This window comes from Neovison vison, chromosome 9 (genome assembly GCF_020171115.1).
Source record: "Neovison vison isolate M4711 chromosome 9, ASM_NN_V1, whole genome shotgun sequence".
NCBI lineage: Eukaryota > Metazoa > Chordata > Mammalia > Carnivora > Mustelidae > Neogale > Neogale vison.
In genome coordinates, this window is record NC_058099.1 from 7,872,422 (window position 1) to 7,893,347 (window position 20,926).

The following is a 20,926-nucleotide window of genomic DNA, read 5'->3' on the forward strand; positions in this document are numbered from 1 at the left end:
ACACACAAAGAGGTCATGCCCTGATTTTCTGAGTCAAATCTTTATTTGGCAAACAAAGCTCCTTCCTGACCATGAAGCCACATGAGGGGAGAAGTCAGGGACCGCCCCTCAGAAGCATATCCTTCAGAAAATGAGGAGTCAAGAGTCCCCCCTCCTCTGCTGTTGCTTTCGTGACAAGATGGATGCGGTCTATGGACAATGGACTGCAGGGCAACAAGGCCCTTCCAAGATGCTCCCTTCCCTGGAGACGCAGAGGGGTGGCGGGAATTGGACCCAGGGGCCGGGAAACCTCATGCCCATGGTCTGCTGGGCTGTGGAGAGCTGGGTAGGAAGGAAGCGCCCTGGAGGACAAGGCTCCAAGGGACTGCAGTCCTGGATTCCAGCTCCCTGGGGACAGACAGGGGCTCCAGGCTCTGGCTGAGGCCCAGCTTGGAGTCACAGGCAGGCTCCATCCCCCGCTGACGCCCAAAGCTGGCCCTGAGAGGAGAGGCAGCCACGCACAAGAAGGGGTTGTCATCGCCCCTCAAAATGGGCTGTGATTTCCTCCAAAGTCTTTCCTTTGGTTTCCGGGACACAGGACAAAGTGAAAAGGACACTGAGGATGCAGAAGGCGGAAGCAAGCCAGAAGGCACCGTAGGGCCTGAGCACCTCCTGGAAAGAGAGGGGAAGGCCTTGTGTGGACACGGCAGAAGGTTAGGGGCCCTCGTGTGATCCCAAGCTGAGGCCCCGGCCTGCCTTGCTCAGGCTCCGGGGAGTGAAGGAGGGTCTGGCCCAGCCATCTGGAAGCTGGGCCAAGCACCATATGGGGTGTGGATGTCGTCTGTCTGGGGAAGCTGATGCTCACTATCACACCCGCTACCAAGTGACAGTGGGGCTGCCCCCGCACTGGGGTCGGCTTCCAGGGCCCCCAGACCTGTGCCCCATGCTCTGCTTTGGCCCTGTGTTGAGTTCCCTGCTTCCAGAGGAGTGTCTTCTTGGTGCCAGCAGGAACGGGTGGGCTCTCAGCAGCTTGAGATGAGGCATGTGAGCTCACAGGGCACTTGGGGCTCCCCAGCAATGGGAGGAGAGCAGTTCCCTCCGGTCAGAGCCTGGCCACCCTCCCAGCGCAGGCGACCTCCCTTGTCAGCTCCTCCTCCTCTGGGACCTGCCACCCCCACGCCCCCCTTGGAAGTTCTTCCCTCGGCCTTTTGGACACTCTGCACTCCTGAGTCACTGTCAGGTCCTTTGCCATCTCCTCCCTCCTTTGTTGTTCGTCTCCCCACAGCTCCCAGCAAGCCATTTCCACCTCTACTTCTCTGCCCTGGTCTTCCCAACGTGTTCCCCAGGGCAGCCCATCTGAGCGGGCCCAGGCCAGCCCCAGGCATGCACGCCTCTCATGGCCTGCCCCTCCTCGCTCTAGCCCAGCCTCCTGGTGGTTCGTTCTCTCTCCGCCGTCCACTGCCATCCCAGTCCGGTGGGGAAGGCCACCCTGTCTACCTCACTGCTGCCCCTGGCTCCTTGAACAGGCCTGGACCTAGTATGTCCCAGGAGGCGTGAGGGGAATGAATGCCTGACCGGATGGCCTGTCTGCTCCAGAACCATCCTCCCCTATCAGCTGGGGAGCCCTTGGGGCAGGATCCGGGTCTGTGTCAGTTCACGTGTGTGGAAGTAGCAGGATGTTAAAATGAACAGATGCTCCCACAAGCTTAAGGGGAAGGTGCTGTCATCCTCTTCCTCCATTTTCCGCCAAGGAAGCTGGTTCAGAGAGGGTGGGCGGCACACCCAAGATTGCACAGTGGGAAGTGATCAAGGCGGGCTTAGAGCCCAGGCCTGACAACTCCAAAGCTAGGGTTCTTCCCACACAGCCCTATACCCTGGCCCACGTTCCAGCGTCCAGTGGCGGAGGCCAGTCCTGCTGGCCAGGAGAGCCTGAAGTCTCCCAGATGGTCATAGCCTGGGTTCCTCACCTTACCTGGCCTGTCAGGCTTCCCCTCAGCCCTGACCAGGATGGCTGGTGTCCCAGGAGGGTGGCTTCAGCCTTCATGCGAGGCCACTGACCCTGAGTCTTCCGCAGTTAAGAATAATTCTGAATAGTGCTCCCTACCAGCTGTGAGGGGGAGGCCCTCTAGGCCCGCACTCACCATCACACTGCTGAACTCTTTCGTCACCAGGAAGGCCATGAACCAGTTCGTGAGGACGCACACACCAGTGGCCACGCCTTTGACGTGCAGAGGAAAGATCTCCGACATGAGGAGCCAGGGGATGGGCCCCCAGCCCACAGCGAAGCCTATGGGAGCAAGAGAAGCATCAGAGCCCATGCGGACGGACCCTCGGGCTTGCCACAGCACGCTCGTGCCAAAGCCTCGTGGTTTCCAGTCCAGCCCCTCAGCTCTGCGCCTTCCTTCAGCAAGGTCTTGGGCCAGTCCCGCCACTGCTTACGCATCGGGCTTTTCTCTCTAGAATGGGGTCATGCTGGGGCCTGCTTGGAGGGCTGTTTTGGGGGGGCAGTAAGTGAAAGGGATGGAGAAGGGCTTCGTTCAGGGCCTGGGACAGGATCAGGGCCATAAATGCAAAGGTGGGGACCCATGTGCTAGAGAGGCAAGCTTGGCAGGCCTGGCTTGCTGGGAGCTTCAGGAAGCTGGCGGTGATGGGAGGTCCCCGTAGCACCCCCAACCTCCCCACGGACCCCCTTCTCACCGGCGATGAAGAGGCACACGCTGCCCACCGCCAGCCAGGCCAGGCCCACGCTGGCGCTGGCGGGCTCCACGGAGAGAGGCGAGAGGAGCTGCACGTGTGAGGAGTTGCCGGGGCCGCCCTGCATCAGTCTGAAGTAGGCACCGAAGGCGCTGGCGCTGAACACCAGGACCACACCTGCGAGCGGAGGGCGGCGGTGTGCGGGGCCCGGGGACACGGGCTGCAGCCTGGGCGTACGGCCGGCACCCGGGGCCGGGGGCTCGGCGTGCTGTGGCCACAGCAATGAGGTCTGGGTTTCTCTGGGAGGGTTGTGGGCACTGGTGCCCAGACTGGCGGCCCCCAGCCCCACCCCACCAGCCCTGGCTCAGACCTTGAACCACAGCAGACTCGGAGAACCTCCGAGGCAGAGCCTCCCTGGCCTGAGCAGCAGCAGGGATTTAACCCCCACGCGGTGGATGGTCTCTGGGTCCTCACCATGGCCCCCCTTGGCCCCCATTTCAAACCGGGGAAACTGAGGTTCAGAAAGGTGAAGTCACTTGCCCTAAAAGACCCCAAGCTTCCGAGTCACTTCTCCTCCCAGGTCCTCAGTTTCCGCGTCGTAAACGGGGCCCTGATGGCACCTGCCTGGAGGCTCAACGCGAGGGGTGAGGGAAGCTTCAGTGGCCCTGGAAGCGCGGGCCTGGTGTGGGGGGGGGGGGCGCCCACGTGAATCTCCGCCTTGTTCTCACGGGTGCTCGGCGGGCCTTTTCCTGCTGCCCTGCGGTGGCCTCAGAAAAGACCCTCTGGCCTGTGGTGGGGAACCCGGCCTATGCCACTCTGCTTTCACAGGGCCAAGTCCTGGACCTTGGGCCTCACCTGACAAGGTCAGGAGCAGTCTCCGCCCAGCTCTGTCCATGATGAGGGCTGCCAAGGCCGTGAACAGCACCTGGATGATGCCCACGATGACTGAGGCCAGGCTGCTGTCCTGGGGAGATGGGCCGAGGTGGGTCAGCCAGAGACCCCGGGACTCGGCATCCAGATGAGGCAGGCTGGGGCAGAGGCCTCTTTACCTTGAACTTGGCCTTCTCGAAGATGGTCTCTGCATAGAACATGACAGCATTGATCCCTGACAGCTGCTGGAAGGCCATCAGCGAAACGCCAATGATGAAGGGCTTGTAGATGCCAGGATGCCTCAACTGGGCCAGACGGAAGCCCTGCTCAGACAGAGGCCGGTGTCAGTGCTCCTCCCTCCCCGCTCCTGAGGGACTGCTGTCCTAAACCCTGAGCATCAGCTCCTTGTCACCCGGGCCTCGCATCAGGGACAGGTCCCCGCATCACTTTAGCCTTACCATTTGTAAGGTGACAAGATCCTCACGTCCCCATGCCCCTTTCTGATTCGTTGGGGGGTACCACAAAGAGATTACACGGACTCAAAGTCAGGGGTTCCAGAATCCCACCAGCCCCAGGCTAGGCCTGGGCTGAGTGCCTCTCTTGCAGCTGCTGAATCCCTGCCACCAGCAGGCACGTGCTGGGAGTCCCATCTTACAGATGCAGAAAGGCAGGTTTAGGGATGTGAGGGTCACACAGGAGGCAAGTGGCAGAGACAGAGTCTCCCGCCCTACAGCACCCCACCTAAAACTCCAATTCCTCAAGTTTGCACGCCTGTGTTTCCCCTTGACCCAGCCAGCCTTTTCTCTTCCTGGAGCGGTAAGGTCAAGGCTAGGGCCCAGGTAGTTAGTGGGGCTCCAGCAGGCCCCTGCTTGCTCACACAGAGGACAACGGCCCCACTTGTGCCTCCATTCCCCACGTGTGTGTGCGAAACCTTGGGGATGGGCTGTACGGGCCTCCCCTGGCTGCAGAAGGGCCGTACCTCCCCGTTTCCTACCCACCCCCCACCCTCTGTCCCATCCCACCCTGGCTCTGGCTCCGGTCTCTCACCTGGTGCTCAGCCCCAGCAGGGGCCTCCTCCTGGACCTGCTCAGAGCCCCACAGGAAGTGCATGGCGGCCATGGCTTCCTGGTGCCTCTGCCGGGTCAGCAGGAAGCGGGGGGTTTCGGGCATGTAGCACATGAGCAGCAGCATGAAGGACGCGGGCGCACAGCCCAGGACAGCCAGCCAGCGCCACTCTAGGACCCAGCCTGGTGGGGGGGCAGGGGGGCAGATGTCAGAGTGCGAGTGGGCCAGGCTGGATTTTATCAGGCCAAGGGCTCAGCTTCAAGGGTGGAGGGCCTCACTACCTCCGCATGGCTATGCTCGTGTTTGTCACCAATATTGTCACCAACTGGGGCTGATAAGTATTGTAGAAATGCTGGTGGGTACGTCATGATGCTACATCGGCTCAGTAAATATTTATGCGGCAATTAAAAACAGAATGAGGCATCTGCTCTTTGTCTAAAAGGTAGGGGAGGGAGAATGAATATGCACAGACTCTGGAAGGCCACCAAGCAGCAGGCGAGGCCGGTCCTCTGGACGGGAAGGGGGACAGCGTGGGAGAGATGCTTTATGGAACACCAGTGGATCAACCGTCACAGAAGCTGATCAAGGAACATGCTGGTTAGGATGAGCTGGAGGGAATTCTGCATTTGGCAGGGGGTTTGGTACCCCGAGGGGCCCCCCAAAGCAGCCAGACTGCTGGATGTAAGTGGGCAAAAATCAAAGAGCCCAACCAGGATGTCGCCCACTCCGAAGAACCAAATGGCACATACTCTGGTCCCTCTGGGTCTCAGGACATCCTTTGATAATTCTCATTGACAGCCTTGGACTAGGTGGGGTTCTCATCACTTAAAGACAGAGGAAGTAAGGCTCACTGGGGCAGTGTGACTGGCCCAAGGTCACACAGTCAGTAAGTGTCCCCTGACATTGTACTGTCTGATGTGAAGCCTCTCTCCACCCCAGTTCTGGTGAAAACATGTCTGCCTCTAGAAGCTTCCTCACGCTGACCCCAGCTCTGACCCTTGGGTCAAATTGCAAATTCAGTACTGGTATTTCTGAGAGACATGCTTGGGCCCTCCAAGCCCCTGGGCTGAAGAGTTTTAGGGGTGTCCCAGCCACCCCCTTGAGTCCTCAAGTTTGTCACTGCACAGTGAGGTACTGACCGAACCGGTCAGCCCCTACCCCCGTTGCAATGGGCTTCTGCCCTGGGAAGATGAGGACACCCCCTTCTCCAGCTCTCCCTGGAACATAGTCACAAGACCCACATGTCCCAGGGGCTCAGGGAGCTGGTCTGTATGACAGGCTGTGTGACCTTGGGCAAGTCTCTTGACCTCTCTGAACTTCAGTGTCTACATTTGTGAAAAGGCCACGCAGCCATGAATTGGGATCAAAAGAGAGGCTGTGAAATACCTGCCAGGTAGGCCAGGAGAATGCCTGTGACGACCATCAGTTGTACACAGGAGCCCAGCAGCCCCCTCACTGCAGGGTAGGAGATTTCAGAGATATACACCTGTGGGCAGTGAAGAAGAAACTTTACTCGGGCTGACAGTTCTTAAAACTGAAAAGCCTCAGCCCTTCAGAGTTGAGGAGAGCCTTGGCAGGGGGCTGCTGCAAGCCAGGTAAGCAAGCAGGTCCCAAGTCAGCAAAGCCTTCCCCATACCTCCCCAAGGATCAGCAGCAGATGTTTTAAAGGGGAGTAAGGATATAGATACATGGCTTGCTGTGTGTGTGTGTGTGTGTGTGAGAGAGAGAGAGAGAGAGAAAGAGAGAGAGAGAGAGAGAAGGCCACAAAGCCTTTCAAACTTCGATCACATTGTATGACTACCCTTGATAAAACACAGGTTCTGATGCAGTAGGTCTAGGGTGGGGCCCAAAATTCTGCCTTTCTTTTCTTATTTAATTCACTTATTTGAGAAAGAGCAGGGAGCAAGGGAGTGGAGGAAGGGGCATAGAGAGAGGGAGAAGCAGACTCCTTGCTGAGCAGGGAGCCCGAAGTGCGGCTCCATCCCAGGATCCTGAGATCACGACCTGAGCTGAAGGCAGATGCTTAACCACCTGAACCACCTGGAGCCCCCACAAGATTCTGCCTTTCTGACTACCTCCAGGTGACACCCGGGCTGCTGGTCCCAGAATCACACTCTCAGTGAGAGTGAGCGAAAGCCAACTCTTTGCCTCAGTTGCTACCAGTGACTGCCACTGCTTCCTCTGGGATCCGGGGCCAGAAAGGTCTTACCCATACTCCTAGGTGATTCTGTACCTTATGCCCACGAGTAAGATGGGCATGTTTTTGTCCAGTAACAAAACCCAAAACACAAAATCTGACTCAGCTGCTACCTGCTGCCCAGCAAATGCGGGTAAAATGAGTGGTGGGAGCAAAGGATGACCAGGGAGGACTCTGAACCACTACTTTTAATCTTGACCGGGTTGGCGTGTGGCTGGTGGACCATCCAAGCCTCGTGGCCAGCAGAACGGTTTACTGGTCACCCCGCAATTTCCGCTGCTAGGGTCCAAGCCCTCCACAAGCCACACCAGGGCTCTATATGCAGCTTTGCTTAATCCCTACAACCACTGCATGAGATAAGGCCTTTATTCCCATTTTACAGGGGAGGAAAGTGAGGCACAGAGAGGTATACTCTGCCCCAGCAAGTGAAGATCCCTGGATTTCACCTGGGTAGACCGCTCCCAAGTCAACCTGGACAGTGGTGCATTGGAAGATGGGAAGCAGCTGGAGGACTAGCTCCTGAGTAGTGAAGGGGAACAGCAGAGCCCAGAGGCCTTTGATGCCAGGTCAAACAAGAACAGGATTTTCCTGCTACACGTAGTCAGTGGCCCCAATGACAGCGGGAGAGCTAAGCCTTACTCTAGGCTTCTGTGACCATCCACAGGTGGTATCTTATTTGTAGAGCAAAAGAGAGGCCTGGTTAAGTGGCACAGTCCTGGGTTCGAGTAATAGCTTCGCCACTGCCTAGTTGTGACTCGACAAAGGGCTTCAGTTTCTGAAGCTCACTTCATCTGTCAACGAGGATAACGGCGGCTCCTTCCAAGGCCGGCTGCGGGGTGGGGTGTGGGGTGGGGAAGATAAAGCCGGCGAGGGGCGCGGTGCTAGGCACCCAGGACTCCACAGCCAGGGAGAACCACGCCCCCAGTCCTTCCCTGTCCCAGGGCGCGAGGCTGGGGGGCACTCACCGGGGCTACGAGCGAGGCAATACCGCAGGCCAGGCCGGTTAGGAGGCGGCCCCCGAGCAGCATCCACACGTTCTGGGCCGCGGTGATGACGGCAAAGCCGACCACGAAGGGCGCGGTGCAGAGCAGCAGGCTCAGCTTGCGCCCGGCGCGGTCCACGAGCCAGCCTCCCAGCACGCCCCCCGCCGCGGCTCCCAGGGTCACGATGGCCTGGGGGCGGGGCGACCGGACGATGAAGAGGGGGCGCCACCGCGCCGCAGCCCAACCTCGCCCTCAACTCCAGCCCCAGCAGCCTCCAGGAAGAGGGGATGGGGATCCCAGGCTGGCGGTCGGGGGTAGGAAGCGGGTGACCCCCGGCAGGAGAGCCGGGACGCACCGGGCAGAAGGTCTCAGTGCCCGCCCGAAGCCAGGGAAGCGCGGGAGACCCTCGCGCGTGGGGTGGAGGACGAGGGGCCCAGGCGGGCTGGAGGGTGAGCCCGAGGCCTCACCCCGAACCAGGAGGCGGCGGCGTCATCGAGGCGCAGGGCTGGGGACGCGGCGCGGCGCAGGCTCGGGATGGCCGGGGAGCTGTAGCCGAGCACGAAGCCGAAGCTGAGCGGGCCCAGGGCGGCGGCGAAGGCGGCAAGGAAGACCCGGCGGCTGAGGGGAGCGCTGCGGGGACAGGGCGGCCGGTGAACGGCGCCGGCTTGGGCGCAGCAGGAGGGGCGAGGCTGCGTCCCGGGCCCGGGTCCCCCCCACCCGCTCACCTGCCGTCGGGCGGCCGCAGGAGCGGCTGCGTCTCCTCCCGGTCCTCCGGCGTCATGTCCGCAGTCAACGCCTGCTTGGTCAGCTCTGTTGCCTGAACCGCCACGGGTCCCGCGAGTGCACGCGGCACCCGCCTCTCTGGGCAGAGCCGGCCAATAGGCGGGGAGGGGAGTCTTTGGGGTGGGATGGGGACGGCCAATGGGAACGCCAGGCGGTGGTAGCCTCGCCGCTAGGCACCACCCTCCAAATCAAAGCCGACCAATAGGAGAAAAGAGCCGGTTGGCGACGCCCACTGGAAACGCCCCTAGGACCCGCCTAGCCAGCGCTTAGGTGGGGCGGAGTTTGTATGTGGGCCTGGAGTGGAACCGTCCAATAAGAATGTGGTGCGAACCCAGAGGCGGGATCAGAAAGCGAAGCGGAGCCAGCCAATGAAGGTGTAAAGCGGGGATTGCATCTGCTCCTGGATCCGCCTCTCTGTCTAGCTTCAACCAATGAGGCTAGCAGCAGGGCGAAGGTGGAGCCGCTACACAGCGCACGGGACTTCCCGCACTGACTCAGGGCAGCGGCGGATGTGCTACCTGGTCGGCTGTGCGGTTCCTGCTCTGCGTTAACTGGTACCCTGGGGCCGGGGTTCAACGCGCCTGGCCAAGCTCAGCCCACTGACACCCGCAGGGAGGAATGTCCTGGGCCGCTCTCTTTCCTCTCGCAACCTGGGCTGCTGGGGGCAGAGGCATGGCCCTGCGCGCTGCAGCTGACCTGGGTGCGGGTCATGACTCGGAGTCCGCAGATTGTTGACGGCTACGAGCCGACAACCACCAGGACCTCGAGGTGCTGCGGAGCTGTGTTGGGCAGGGCCCTCATATGTGTGACTGATCGGGGCTTAAATGATGAACCCCGGGTTCCCTGTTAAGTTCCACTCACTTCATAGGCCATCCTGACTCTGGAATCTTCATCTTAACACCTGCCGTCTTGGAGTCTCCTGCGGCTATTAATAGCCAACTTCTTCACTTGAGCACCCAAGTGACTGCTGGAGGTAGGATGATGTTAGAGCTCTGATGTTAGGCCTCGGCCATTTGTACCCAACCCTTCTCTGGGTGAGGCAGCTGAGTTGGAGTACTGAGTAATTCTTGAAAGAACCAGAGCTATGAGAGTAAGAGGTTTGGCTTCTAATCCCTCTCTGGGCCTCTATTTCCTCATCTCTAAGTGGGGATGACAATATCTGCCTTCCGGGATGGTTTTAAGCAGAGCAATATCCACGAAAGACCAAGCACGTGAGGCCCTCAAATGCTAGCCCATTTGATTATGAAAGTCGTTTGACCTGGTGCAACCTCCTGATTGTACTATCTTTAAAGACAGGCAACTGCCCATCTATGCTTCCACAGAGCTTGTACTCGAGTTATAAATTTTTATCTCAGCACTTATCACTGCTGTGTGATGACTTGTTTACTTCCCACCCTCCATTAATGGATGTGACCTCTTCCTCCACACAGTGGGCCCCTGGTGTTTGCAGAGTGGACAAATGCCTCCAACTCCACGGGCATATTGTTGCCAGGGGTAGGCAGAAGGGCTTATGTGGACGGGATGTTCCAGTGAGCCCAGCTAGCACCAGCCCTCCGAGCCACAGGCCCTTACAAATCTGCTTCAGCCCTCTGGATGGTGGTCTCCCTTCCCAAGGATGCAGCATTCACCTCTTGGACCTTGTAAGCAGATCTTGCTGCCAGACCACCTCCGATCCCCCCTTTTATAACCTAATCACCATCGATCTGATTAGTAGTGCCCATTTCTTGCCCTTTCTACATTCACTCCTCAGATTTGTGACTCTTGTCAAATCATGGGGCCGTTCTGATGCTTCCAATCTCTTTGGAAGAATGTTCTAAATCACCCTTGGTTTTCTTCTATTCCAGGCTGAGAAGCAAGAAACTCCGGGGGTGGGGGGAGGACAGAAAGAACACACAGACAAACTCATAAAGCTTACAAATTAGTTTAACATGAAAAACACCAGTCAGATCCAACTGACACAAGGCACTCAGCCTGACTCTGTATGGTGGACAAGGGAGAGAGCAGAGCTCTGGGGTCAGAGAACTCACAGTTTCAAATCACTGTCCCTTTCTGAGCCCCAGTTTACTTATTTGAAAAGCAATAATAATAAAATCTAACTCCCAAAACTTTTCATGAGGTTGAGATACAGCATGCAATGGGTCTTGTGTTTTCCCCAGATATGAAAAGGGTAGAAGGAAACACAGGAGGAATGGCAATGCTGAGCACAGCGAGGGTCTACCCAGCTATACTTAGAAAGCGCTGTCTTCAGAGACAAAGAAGCTCTCCCCACAGTGTGCAAGGCCCACAAGGAGGTAGGACCCAAACTTCTGTAATATCTGCCAGATCAAGGTCATGTCAAACACAGCTCTCTGCATTCCCAGAGAAGGCTTACAGAAGAACCCTCAGGGATGCTTTCATGGGGGAATGGTTTAAAGTTTCTTTTGGTGGGTAATTTGGGCAAGAAGAGAGCTAATAAAATGGAATCCGTTAGAGTAAAGCTAAAGGTAAATTACCTTCTTCACACAGATTAACATTTTTACAGTGTCAGTGAAACTAGGTTTCTCCCTTTGATCTCCCGTGGCTAGAGGCTGATATTTCACGGTTTCATTTGCACTTGGTCAAGCCCACATTTTCTTCTCACTTTGACGGGGAGCAACAGAAGGCAGGTGATGAGAGGAGAAGCACAATCACTTGGTTCACATGAGAGAGCAAAGCAGACCTGAACATGGGAAGGGAGCTTGAGGATGGTGGTTTTGGTGGCAAGGAGCGACTATTGCTGGCCGTATGACTGCAGAGTAACAATGAAACCAAACAAAATAATCTTAAGACTCTTAACAGGCTCCTACCCCTTTCTTATTCTTTGTGAGACACAAGGAGGGAGCAGGAGCTTCTAAGAACGAACCATTCAGCTTTTCTCAAAAGTCAATAGGCAGGGACACAGCTGGTTTCAAACTCAGTGAACTGAAACAGCAACAGGGGCCAAAGGTGCAGAAAGCAAACTTATTTATAATAAATTTAAAAAGCAGTGGCTTTTCTTTATAAAAGAAACACATTATGTGACATAAATCAAAACCGGAATGAAAAAATAATTTTTCCATCTAAGTATATAAAATATAAGAGAAGGTTGCAGTAAATAAGAATGAACATTTTTGATTTATTCAAAGTTTCAATCTAAAACTGCAATGAAATCTACCACCTTTATTACAAGGGGACGGATGGTTCCTGAACAGAAAGAAACTAAGGTCAAGGAAGATGGCACCGGACTTTGGAGAGACCCAAACCGTCCAAGTGTGCAGAAGGTTTGGTCCAGTAGATCGCGGGTGGGCTAAAAGCCACATTTTGTTGAGAAATGCTGTCAGAATTGGTTAAAGAGTATAAACCTCCATAAGAAAAATTAAAGATGGCAAACTCAATCCGGACCCTGTTTATTTCAGGTCAATAATGTCTTCATCCGAGGAGGCTGTGAGCTGAAAGGGGCTGCTGCCCCACACAGGGCTGCCTTCTCTGTCCGCCACAGGGTCCTGCTCAGAGCCCGTTGAGTGGTAGCGCCCCTCGGGATTGGCTTCTGGAGCAGAAGGACTTTCCAAGGAGCCCATGGTGATCCTAGAAGAGAAAAGTCACGTAACTGATCCCTGGAGAGCACTAGCGACCTGGGCCCCTTCCGTCAGGCAGTTTCCTGCTCATTTGAGCTCATAAAGCCCGTCTCCCCCGCACAACCCACCCATCAGAGGAGAAAGGTAGGGACATGCAGGAGTCATCCCCGCAGGGTGTGGGGTCTGCAGTCAGCCAGCCCTACCTCATGGGCTACTGGGAGTTTTAAAGGCCAGAAGTGACACATAGGAGATGTCTGGGGTGTTTTTTGCCTTTCTAAAGGGCAAGTCGGGATAATGTCACTCTCTGCCTAAAACCCTCCTGGGCTGGGGCTCCCTGCGGCCTGAGGATAAGGCTGACACTCCAACCGGCAGGGCCACAGACCACAGATCTGCCCCTGCGGACCCTTCTGCCTCCTCCCAGCCTACCTCACCCCCTTGATTTTCTCTTGTACTCAGGACACTCTCTTGATAGCTGCAAAACCAATTTGACCAAGTTCAGGAGGTTCATTCATTCAACGAGTACTCATTTGGCCTGTGAAAGCCCCCCAGGCCCAGCCTTTGGCCGCTCAACAGGCCATGCCTTTCAGAGCCCCTGCTGTTCCCCTCATGCCTTCTAATTCAGTCAAAGCTTGGCTCAATGCCACTTCCTCCGAGAAGCCCTTTTGACATCCCTCTCCCAAAGTAGAATTCTACCCACTCCCCCATCGCTTTTTAAAAATTTCCTTACAGCACTTGTCACTATTGGAAATGACTTAATTTGCTTACTTGTTTATAGGTTTATGGTCTGTGTCTCTATACTAGAATGTAAAGTCCAGGAGGGCAGGACTTGCCACGAAATAGGGCTCAGTTTATGGGATTACAGCATCTGTGAATGCCAACTCCCTCTGGGCCAGATTAATGCTAACTGGATCTATGAGACCTGGCTCTGTCTCATAGAGACTGTCTCATGAGACCGTCCCTGCTCTAGGTGGGGGGTGGCCCGCACTCCTCATTCCTTGTGTCACCTGCCGTCCAGGAATGCTGAAATTCCTAGAGTGTTTTTGTTGGCCTTCCCCCTGGCCTGTGGACCCCCAAGAGTGATCTGCGTATCCCCAACACCCAGCTCAGGGCCTGGTGCTCTGAGAATGGGTGTTGAGTGAATTACTAGAGTCTGGACATGTTGCCCCCTTATTCTCCATTCAGGAGCTTGAGGGACGCGGAGGCTCTTAGAGGACAAATCAGTGGGATTTAACAAACGTTCATGGACATGGGATATTGACATGCCGTTCATTGACGTGAACATCCAAAAAGGCTATCCCTGTTTCTATTCCCACCAGAAGCATTAGAGAGGGCCTATTATCTGTCCTATTGAGCATTGTCACTTAAAAATATCTCTGTCGGGGAGCCTGGGTGGTATCGTCAGGTAAGCATCTGACTCTTGGTTTTGGCTCAGGTTATGAGATCGAGTCCCACACTGGGTTCCATTCTTAGCGTGGAGTCTGCTTGAGAGTCAATTTCCATCTCCCTCTGCCCCTCCCGCTCATGCTTGCTCTTTCTCTCTCTCTCAAATTAATAAATAAATCTTTTTTTTAAAAAGTGTCAATCTGGTGAGGGGAAAAAAAAGGAAAGAAGGAAAAAAAAATCTCTTAATGTATTTTTATGAGCTTCACTGAGTTGTAATTGAGGTTGCCCCCTTGCCTGGCGCGTCCCTTCCCCCCGGGGCCAGCCTTGGGGTCCTCAGAGAGGGGCTGGATGCTGACTTTCTGGCCATGGCATTATCAGTCAGCGAAAGGGCCTCATGGCAGTTCTGTGACCCAAAGGGCCACACCCTGAGCAGGGACAGCTGGGGATGGCCTGCTGTACCTGTCACTGCTAGTTGATCTCGCTGTCCCTGGCTTTGGGCCTCCTTGGCTTTCTTCTAATTGCTTCCGGGCTTTTGATTTGGGCTTTGGTGCTCCTTCTGACCTGGGTCCAGCTTCATCAGAGAGGCCTGGATTAGAGGGGAGAAGCGCAGGTCAGGGGGTTATTACCTAACACTGGGCTGCCTTGGAGATAGAAAACGTCCTTTTATTTTTTTCTTGGTTGGCTACTGGTGCATTATTGGGTTAGAGTCAGGAAGCGTTGATAAAGTACATATTTTAAATGTACTTTATTACATTTATAAATTATATTATATTAATTGGTTTTCTTGTAGGCAGAAGGGTTTTTTTTTTATCCCTGTTTTTTTTTTTTATCCCTATAAAGAATATATTCATAGGAAGGAATGGAGGGAGGAAGGAAACTCAGAACGGTCTAGAGGAGAAGAGAAAATCTATGATCCTACCACTGGAGACAATAATTCTCCAACTCCGAGGCTCAATTTCAGAAAAGCACAGTGGTTTGTGAAACAGCAGGCTGCAGATCATGCTTTCATAGGGAATAGTGGGTTAAAATAGCAACATGCATACTTTGAAAGCACAATGGAAGGCACTGACTTCTAAGACTGACCCACTTTGGTGGAGTCAAAGCCTGCCCATCAGGTGGCCGGCCTCCCTTCCCCAGGAGTCAGGAAACGTGACTGCAGGCCAGGGGTGCCCTAAGGTGATCTGTCCTTGCAGTTTAGGCCGTGCAGGTCCCAATTAGGTTTCAAACCAGTTCTTACTGGTTTAGCGCATCACTTCCTTTTTCTTCAGTTTATTTTCACCATTGGGAACAATAGTCTTTCTAGCGGTCTCGCCTCCGCACGACTATCCCGTGCTTCGTGCTTTTCTGGTCTGATCTCCCATCAGTGTTACGGAGAGAGAGAGTTCTACCAAATATCTCACGTCCGCACCGTGCCTACAGACCTGCCCCCACGTCTCTGGGCTCTGAGAAGTCGTAACTGAACTGCACCATGGATACCAAAAACATGGTGAATTTAAACTTTCAAATATCACACGTTATCTGAGAACTGCATGTTGTAAACCCTTCTAGACACTTTCGAGGAAATCCTACATATACAGATACTTACATTTTAAGAAATTGCATCAGACTAGATCTACTGTGTTGTAAACTGCCGTTTCCACTCTTAATCTGATATGGGCAGCCTTCCACACCAATAAATACAGACTGACACATCGTTGTTGGGGGTTGACTGTATACTATTCCTAGGTATAGCTGCACTATAACAGGTTTATAAATCCCTTGTTAAAGGGGAAGTTTCTTTTTTAACACATTGTTTTCGAGGATGATTAACGTCCAAAGATGAAACCAGCTGGCCTATTTATAAGCAATAAAAACACAAAAACGGCCCGCCATTACCCAGCAATTCCCTGCGTGTCCTGCTGGCTATTTCCTTAATCTCCATGCGGGATAGGGACAGGGAGTGAGTGACGGGAATGGCGGCGATGCCTAGGCCGATGGCCGTGGGAGGGGTGACGGCCTTGGAGACCAGAGGCGACTTCAGAGGTCGTTCGATGCTTCTGCCCACAAGGTTTCTGAGCGGAATCTTGTACAGATTTTTGGATGGAGTTTCACCTGAAATATGATCGAGAGAAGAACATGAGAACTCTAAGCCAGGTCTGTACTATTTACGAGGGTGACTTCTGGTTCCTCAACCCAGGGAGCAGGAAAGAATTATGCTGCATGCTGACCTCTCAGACCCCATTAGGGGCAACAGAGGGATGATGCCTGATGGCTTTGGTTTTAAGGGCACCACTTTCACAGGTACATAGTGAAAAATGCCCCTGCTACTGTCTCCATGTGCCCAGCTTCTAGGAGGACAGACAGCGGCAGCATGCTCAGAAGCACCCTTCCTGCTTGGGATTCCCGGTGCTTCCAGGGACAGGAGGAGAAATGGCTGATGTGAAGAGCGGCCAGGAAAAGCGCTCAGAGCTCAGCGGTAACCACAGCAAAGGTCTTTGGGATTTGTGAGCAGAGGCAGATGGAATGAAAGCTGAGTGCACTCCATAGGATTTAGGACTCTATCCTTTTGGCTATAAAAACCTACCAGATCATTGACATCCCTGAAGGAAAAACACCTTTGCTGGGGCAAGTTGGAATTTCTAGCCCTCAACTCCCTTCTCCCCATGGAAACAATTCTTTTCATAATGGGATTTTTGTTGTTGTTGTTATCATGAATTTCTTAAGAATGCAACCAATGCATTCAGAATGCAAGGCTTTATATATCTTTAAATAGTGACTTCGTTAGGCAGTAATCACATGTTGGTATTTGAGAATGAACTAGAGAAATCAGAATGGAGGGACTCCTGGGTGGCTCAGTCCATTCAGCATCTGCCTTTGGCCCAGGTCATGATTCCAGGGTCCTGGGATGGAGTCCCGCGGTGGGCTTCCTGCTGAGCAGTAAGTCTTTCTCCCTCTTCCTCTGACCTTCTGCCTGCTTGTGCATGTGCGCACACACTTTCTCTCTCTCAAATAAATAAAAATCTTAAAAAAAAAAAAGAAACCAGAATAGATTGGAAATATCTATTAATAAGACAGTAAAAATTGACTTCACCTTCCCCCAAGGAAGAAGGAAATACTGGAGTATCTCGGCCTGGGGGTGTCTGCGGAGAATTATGGGCACTGGCCCCCTTGGAGCTACCTCCGGATGAGACCTCATTCACAGCAGTGGTTGCTGTGAAGTAAATATCCGACTAGAATGAAAGAGAAAGCATTAGGGAGCTGCATGGCTTAGAGGCCCGCACCCATGGCCCTCCCGTCATCACCGCAAAGCCTGCAACCTTTCTTGGCTCAGCTGCTCTGTCCTTGGGGTATGCAGTGTGGTAACGCACCTGGGCACGGGGCTTCCAGAGCAAAAGTCCTGCACTGTCACCCCAGACCTTGCCTAGGTATCCAGTCCCCCACACTTTCCCTTATTTGCTTGTTGATTCACAACAGGAAAGAGTCCATTTCCCAAGCCAGTGCACACCGGCCTAACAGGAACGTCAGGCCCGCCGCAGTGTCAGACCTGGAAACTATCTGGGGTTCAGTCCGGTCCACTTACAGATGGGGGCACGGACCTTTCATTCACTGGTTTAGCAAACACTCATGCACACGGGCCCTGTGCTGGCTCTGGCCGAAACAGCAGGGGGCGGGGCTGGAGCCACCTTGTAGCTGACAAAAGTTACTGGAGCTGCCTTGTAACTGTAGAAGTCCATGAGTGCCAATTTTCAGGGATTTTGCAGGTGAAACACAGCCATTATTAAACTTAAATAAATAACAGTAAAAATAAAGGTACTAAATGTCAGAATTCGACCATTCCTCATTCTTTGACTATATTTACCATGATCCAGGCTCTTGATTTACATCACACTGGGAGCTGGATGTCCTAATGGAGAAACTATTTACACCATGGACATTGGCAGATGCTACAGCTATTTACACCATGGACATTGGCAGATGCTACAGACCAGAGCTTGGTTTGTTATTTTATTGAGCGTCTGAGCTTAATGGGATGGAGACAATTTCTAATAGTGAAGACTGAAAGCAGAAGTGTATTGAGGCTAGTGTCGAAATTGAAAGACATTTTGGTTTAATGATCGGTTGGTAGGAGAGTGAGAAATAGTTTAACAGTAGATCATGTATCAGATTTCATGAGAGCGAGCTTATTGGAAAGAGAATTAAGGTACTGAGCAATTCCCAGCTGTAAAATCTGGGTAGACCCTTATCCACAGTTAGCAAAAAAAAATTAATGAAAAGTATTTTGTGAGAACCAACTGGCCTAACGGATTTCGAGGTTAAAAAACACTGTATATTTTATTATTTGTAAATCATAAGCTATTTTAATTTTTCTATTAGCAAAATTTATAACCAACTGAGGTATACATATGTGTGTCTACACACACACACACACACACACACACACTCTGACTTCCAGGCCCCAGAGGCTGGTGGTTCAATCTCCACCAGCACACCACTGGCGCTGTGTTAGTCCTCAAGTCCCGGAACTGTCAGCATAGTAGGGGAGGCAGACAGATAGGCAGTCGCCCACCCCCGAAGAGGACGCATGTGAGGATGGAAGGAGAAGACACCACAGGGGCTGAGCAGGGGGGCCACCCGGGTCTGTCAGGGACAGGGCAGACTGTGTAGGGCTGACGTGGGAGGGGCTAGGACAAGACCTCCTGGCTTGTGTGCCAGTGACAAGGGCACTTTGGGAAGTCATCTCCGTTCCTATGTCCCTTGGTTTTGCTCAAACTCTTTTTCTAGACATGGATTCGTTGGTTAGCCCTATTTCACAGGCCACAAAACTCAAGCTGATCATGGAAAGTGGCAAAGGAAGAACTGTCCCTTTTCTGGACTCGGGCTGTCCCTCGGGGCAGTGAGGACCCCTGATCTAACCCAGGCTGCTGGCACATTCCTCTCTTCAGCCCAGAGCTTCGCAACTACTACCAGCACCGAGTGACACTCTAACGAAACCATTTGGAAGCCCGAGGGGGCCACACACGAAATCCCAGCAGGGGTCTGCTGTGGACATTCTCACTCCGGCACACAAGGGGACTGACCTGATGAGACCGTATCCGTGCCCTCCCGGAGCTTAGGGGCTCCAGGCTCCCAGAGGCCCTCGGATGTGCCACTCACCCTGGAGGCCACGAGCTGCAGCCGCGGCACGACGGCCGTGTGCACCAGGTTCCCGTTGACCACCAGGCGGATCTCCATGGACTCGCTGGTGAAGGCCAGGAGGTACGGGAAAGCACATACTGTAAGGTAACGGGGCGCGTCAGCTGCCGGCCCACTGGCTTGAGACCCTGGATGTGGCGCATAGTCGCCCTCACTGCTCTGGAAACTTCCATCTCCCCTCTTCCTCTGGCTGCTTCTCTCCTTCCTCCCCTGGCAGGTCCCCCGGATTCTAAGAAAGCCTCACTCCTGAGACTGCCTCTTCTTGGTTGCCAAGCTTCTGCTTCAAGTTGGTGAGTGCTGCCTCTGTTTCTCCTTGTCCCCTTTCCACTGGGGTCTCAAAACCTGGTCTCCTGGAGGCTCACCCGCCCAAGTCCCCAGAGACACTCCCCCTTCTTGTCCAGACTGTGGCTTGCCACACACGCTCCCCTCTGGCAGATGCCACCATGGCCCGACCCCCTGCCTTTCCTAGGCCTTCATGCCCTGTCTCTTGCTCCCTTCTCCCCTGTGCTCCTCCTGCCATGTATGCCTGGGCCGGGGCTGTGTCTCCTTCCTCGCTGTCCCCCACAGGAGGGCCTGGCGTCAATGGGTTTGTTATTTGTTAAAGGTCAGCCCCTCTTCTTGAAACTGTTTTTATGAGACTGACTTTCAGGCCTTACAACCGCCCTGGTTGCTCTGGGACGTCACCTGTGGCCTCTCCCCGGGCTACTCCATGCTCCTTCACACGAGCTTAATCTCTGCTTGCTCTCTCCTTGGGGAACTCTCCACTCCCTTGGCTTTACCCATGCTTCCAGCCTTGCTCTCTCAAGGGACCTCCAGCTCAAAACCTGAAGGCAATTTTCACCCCTTCCCTCTGTTTTTGTTTTTTTTTTTGGGGGGGGCACATCTTATCTGTCACTGAAGCCTGACTGACCTGGTCCCTCCATTATCTGGATTGGATCATCTGTTCTCATCTCAAGACTCTCGAAGGTTCACCTATCAGGACATACTTGTTCTTGGGGGAAAAGAGTACTAACTCGAACATTCCTGGTTCTGAGCTGACTCTCACCAGGCAGATGCCCAGCTGTGGATCCCGAACCCCAGAAGGGAAGCACCACCGCTCACTCCCTAATATTTCAGTGACAGGCAAAGTTCCTGTCTTTCTGTGATTCTAGAATTTCAAGCTTTAAAACACGTAAGAAGAGTGCAGAATGCATTGTACTTCTCCACTGAGTCAGCTGGTATTTTAGGGCTGGAGGTCTTGCTCTCGGATTGTAAAAAAAAGGGAAGCAAAGCCCAGGAATGAAATGATAATTGGAAGACCCCAAGTCCTAAAAACTGGGATTTCATGGCTCTCAAATGCTCACATGCTCACAACCGGGAGGCACAGGGGACAGCAACAGTCCCCACAAAGGGGAACAAATGGGCAAGGAATTAAAAAGGAAAAAGAACACTCTGAGCTTTCATCAGACTCGAGTTACTCATGGCAATCTAGCAGTAAGTCAGGGAATTCGCTTATACGGGACGAACAGGTCAGACGGGTCTAGGCAGGGGAAGCGCAAAACGATCAAGGTTTTTCTTACCAATCGCGTAAGGAGCCTGGTTCCAACAGAACTGGAAATCTGACGCAGAGGGTTGAACCAAAAAAGAGCCCCCATTAAATGGGCAAACCTTTTTATAGATGCAACTGTCTGCAACAAAACAATAGCGACTCATTTTTTGTGAGAGACAATGCAGAGCGCTGGTCATTAGCTAAACGAAGACACGGGCAACCCGTAGAGGGTCCCGTCTGCTAGGTCTGCACACGGAGCTGGTCCCAGCACTGCCTCGCGGCACGGCCAAGTTCACAGCCAGGTCCAGCACTGCCTCGCGGCACGACCAAGTTCACAGCCAGTGGGTGGGGCCCACGGCTGCCACCCTGGGAGGGTTTACCACGTGCCAGGCACTGAGCTTTCAACATGTCAGCCTCTTTCATCTGAACAACCTTCAGAAGGAGATGCCGTTAGGACGCTCAATTGACAGATGAGAAAACAGAGGCCGGGATAGGTGACACAGCCAGCGTGTGCCAAGTACCATAAGTACCACATGAGGGAGCAGGGTTTGGACACAGGTGTGCTTGATTGCAGAGAAGGGACCGTTGATAGAGCCCCCGCCGGATGGAGGAGGCCCTCCTGCGAGGCAGATCATGTTCTGAGCCTCACTCGACAGGATGAGTGTGGTGGGCAACTTTACTCCCTGCCACCTCCCCCCAG

General features: G+C 54.0%; 2 protein-coding genes across 8 annotated transcripts in view; both read right to left on the reverse strand.

Moving 5' to 3' along the window:
- Positions 1-24: 24 nt before the first annotated feature.
- Positions 25-8,581, reverse strand: SLC2A8 (solute carrier family 2 member 8). 2 transcript variants are annotated; one of them, XM_044264865.1, is made up of 10 exons: positions 8,514-8,581; positions 8,256-8,418; positions 7,771-7,977; positions 5,995-6,094; positions 4,591-4,790; positions 3,723-3,866; positions 3,529-3,637; positions 2,677-2,850; positions 2,121-2,266; positions 25-651 (listed from the first exon to the last, which is right to left on the reverse strand). In XM_044264865.1, the coding sequence occupies exons 1-10, from the start codon at positions 8,567-8,569 to the stop codon at positions 514-516; spliced, it is 1,437 nt and encodes a 478-aa protein (XP_044120800.1). In that variant the 5' UTR covers positions 8,570-8,581; the 3' UTR covers positions 25-513. The 2 variants fall into 2 exon arrangements, with proteins under 2 accessions (XP_044120800.1, XP_044120801.1); XM_044264866.1 differs by lacking the exon at positions 8,256-8,418 and having other exon boundaries at positions 8,514-8,546.
- Positions 8,582-11,684: 3,103 nt separating this feature from the next.
- GARNL3 (GTPase activating Rap/RanGAP domain like 3) overlaps positions 11,685-20,926 on the reverse strand; it is a 144,279-nt gene continuing 135,037 nt past the window's right edge. For 5 of the 6 annotated variants that reach the window (XM_044264867.1, XM_044264873.1, XM_044264870.1 and 2 more), the window contains 6 exons: positions 20,258-20,365; positions 18,660-18,778; positions 16,597-16,735; positions 15,402-15,617; positions 13,986-14,112; positions 11,685-12,153 (listed from right to left, as the gene is read on the reverse strand). In XM_044264867.1, the coding sequence (XP_044120802.1) occupies positions 11,976-12,153; positions 13,986-14,112; positions 15,402-15,617; positions 16,597-16,735; positions 18,660-18,778; positions 20,258-20,365 (887 nt within the window). In that variant the 3' untranslated portion in view covers positions 11,685-11,975. The remainder of the gene's footprint in view (positions 12,154-13,985; positions 14,113-15,401; positions 15,618-16,596; positions 16,736-18,659; positions 18,779-20,257; positions 20,366-20,926) is intronic. The other variant, XM_044264869.1, reaches the window with a different exon arrangement.

Bases quoted from the DNA above. Each gene is read 5' to 3' on its own strand.
- SLC2A8 (XM_044264865.1), bottom strand. From the start codon at position 8,569: ATGACGCCGGAGGACCGGGAGGAGACGCAGCCGCTCCTGCGGCCGCCC. The intron at 2,267-2,676 runs GTGAGAAGGGGG...TTGCTCCCATAG, and splicing joins CGTGTGCCTCTTCATCGCCG to GCTTCGCTGTGGGCTGGGGG. The intron at 652-2,120 runs GTGAGTGCGGGC...CTCTCTTTCCAG, and splicing joins AAGAGTTCAGCAGTGTGATG to GAGGTGCTCAGGCCCTACGG.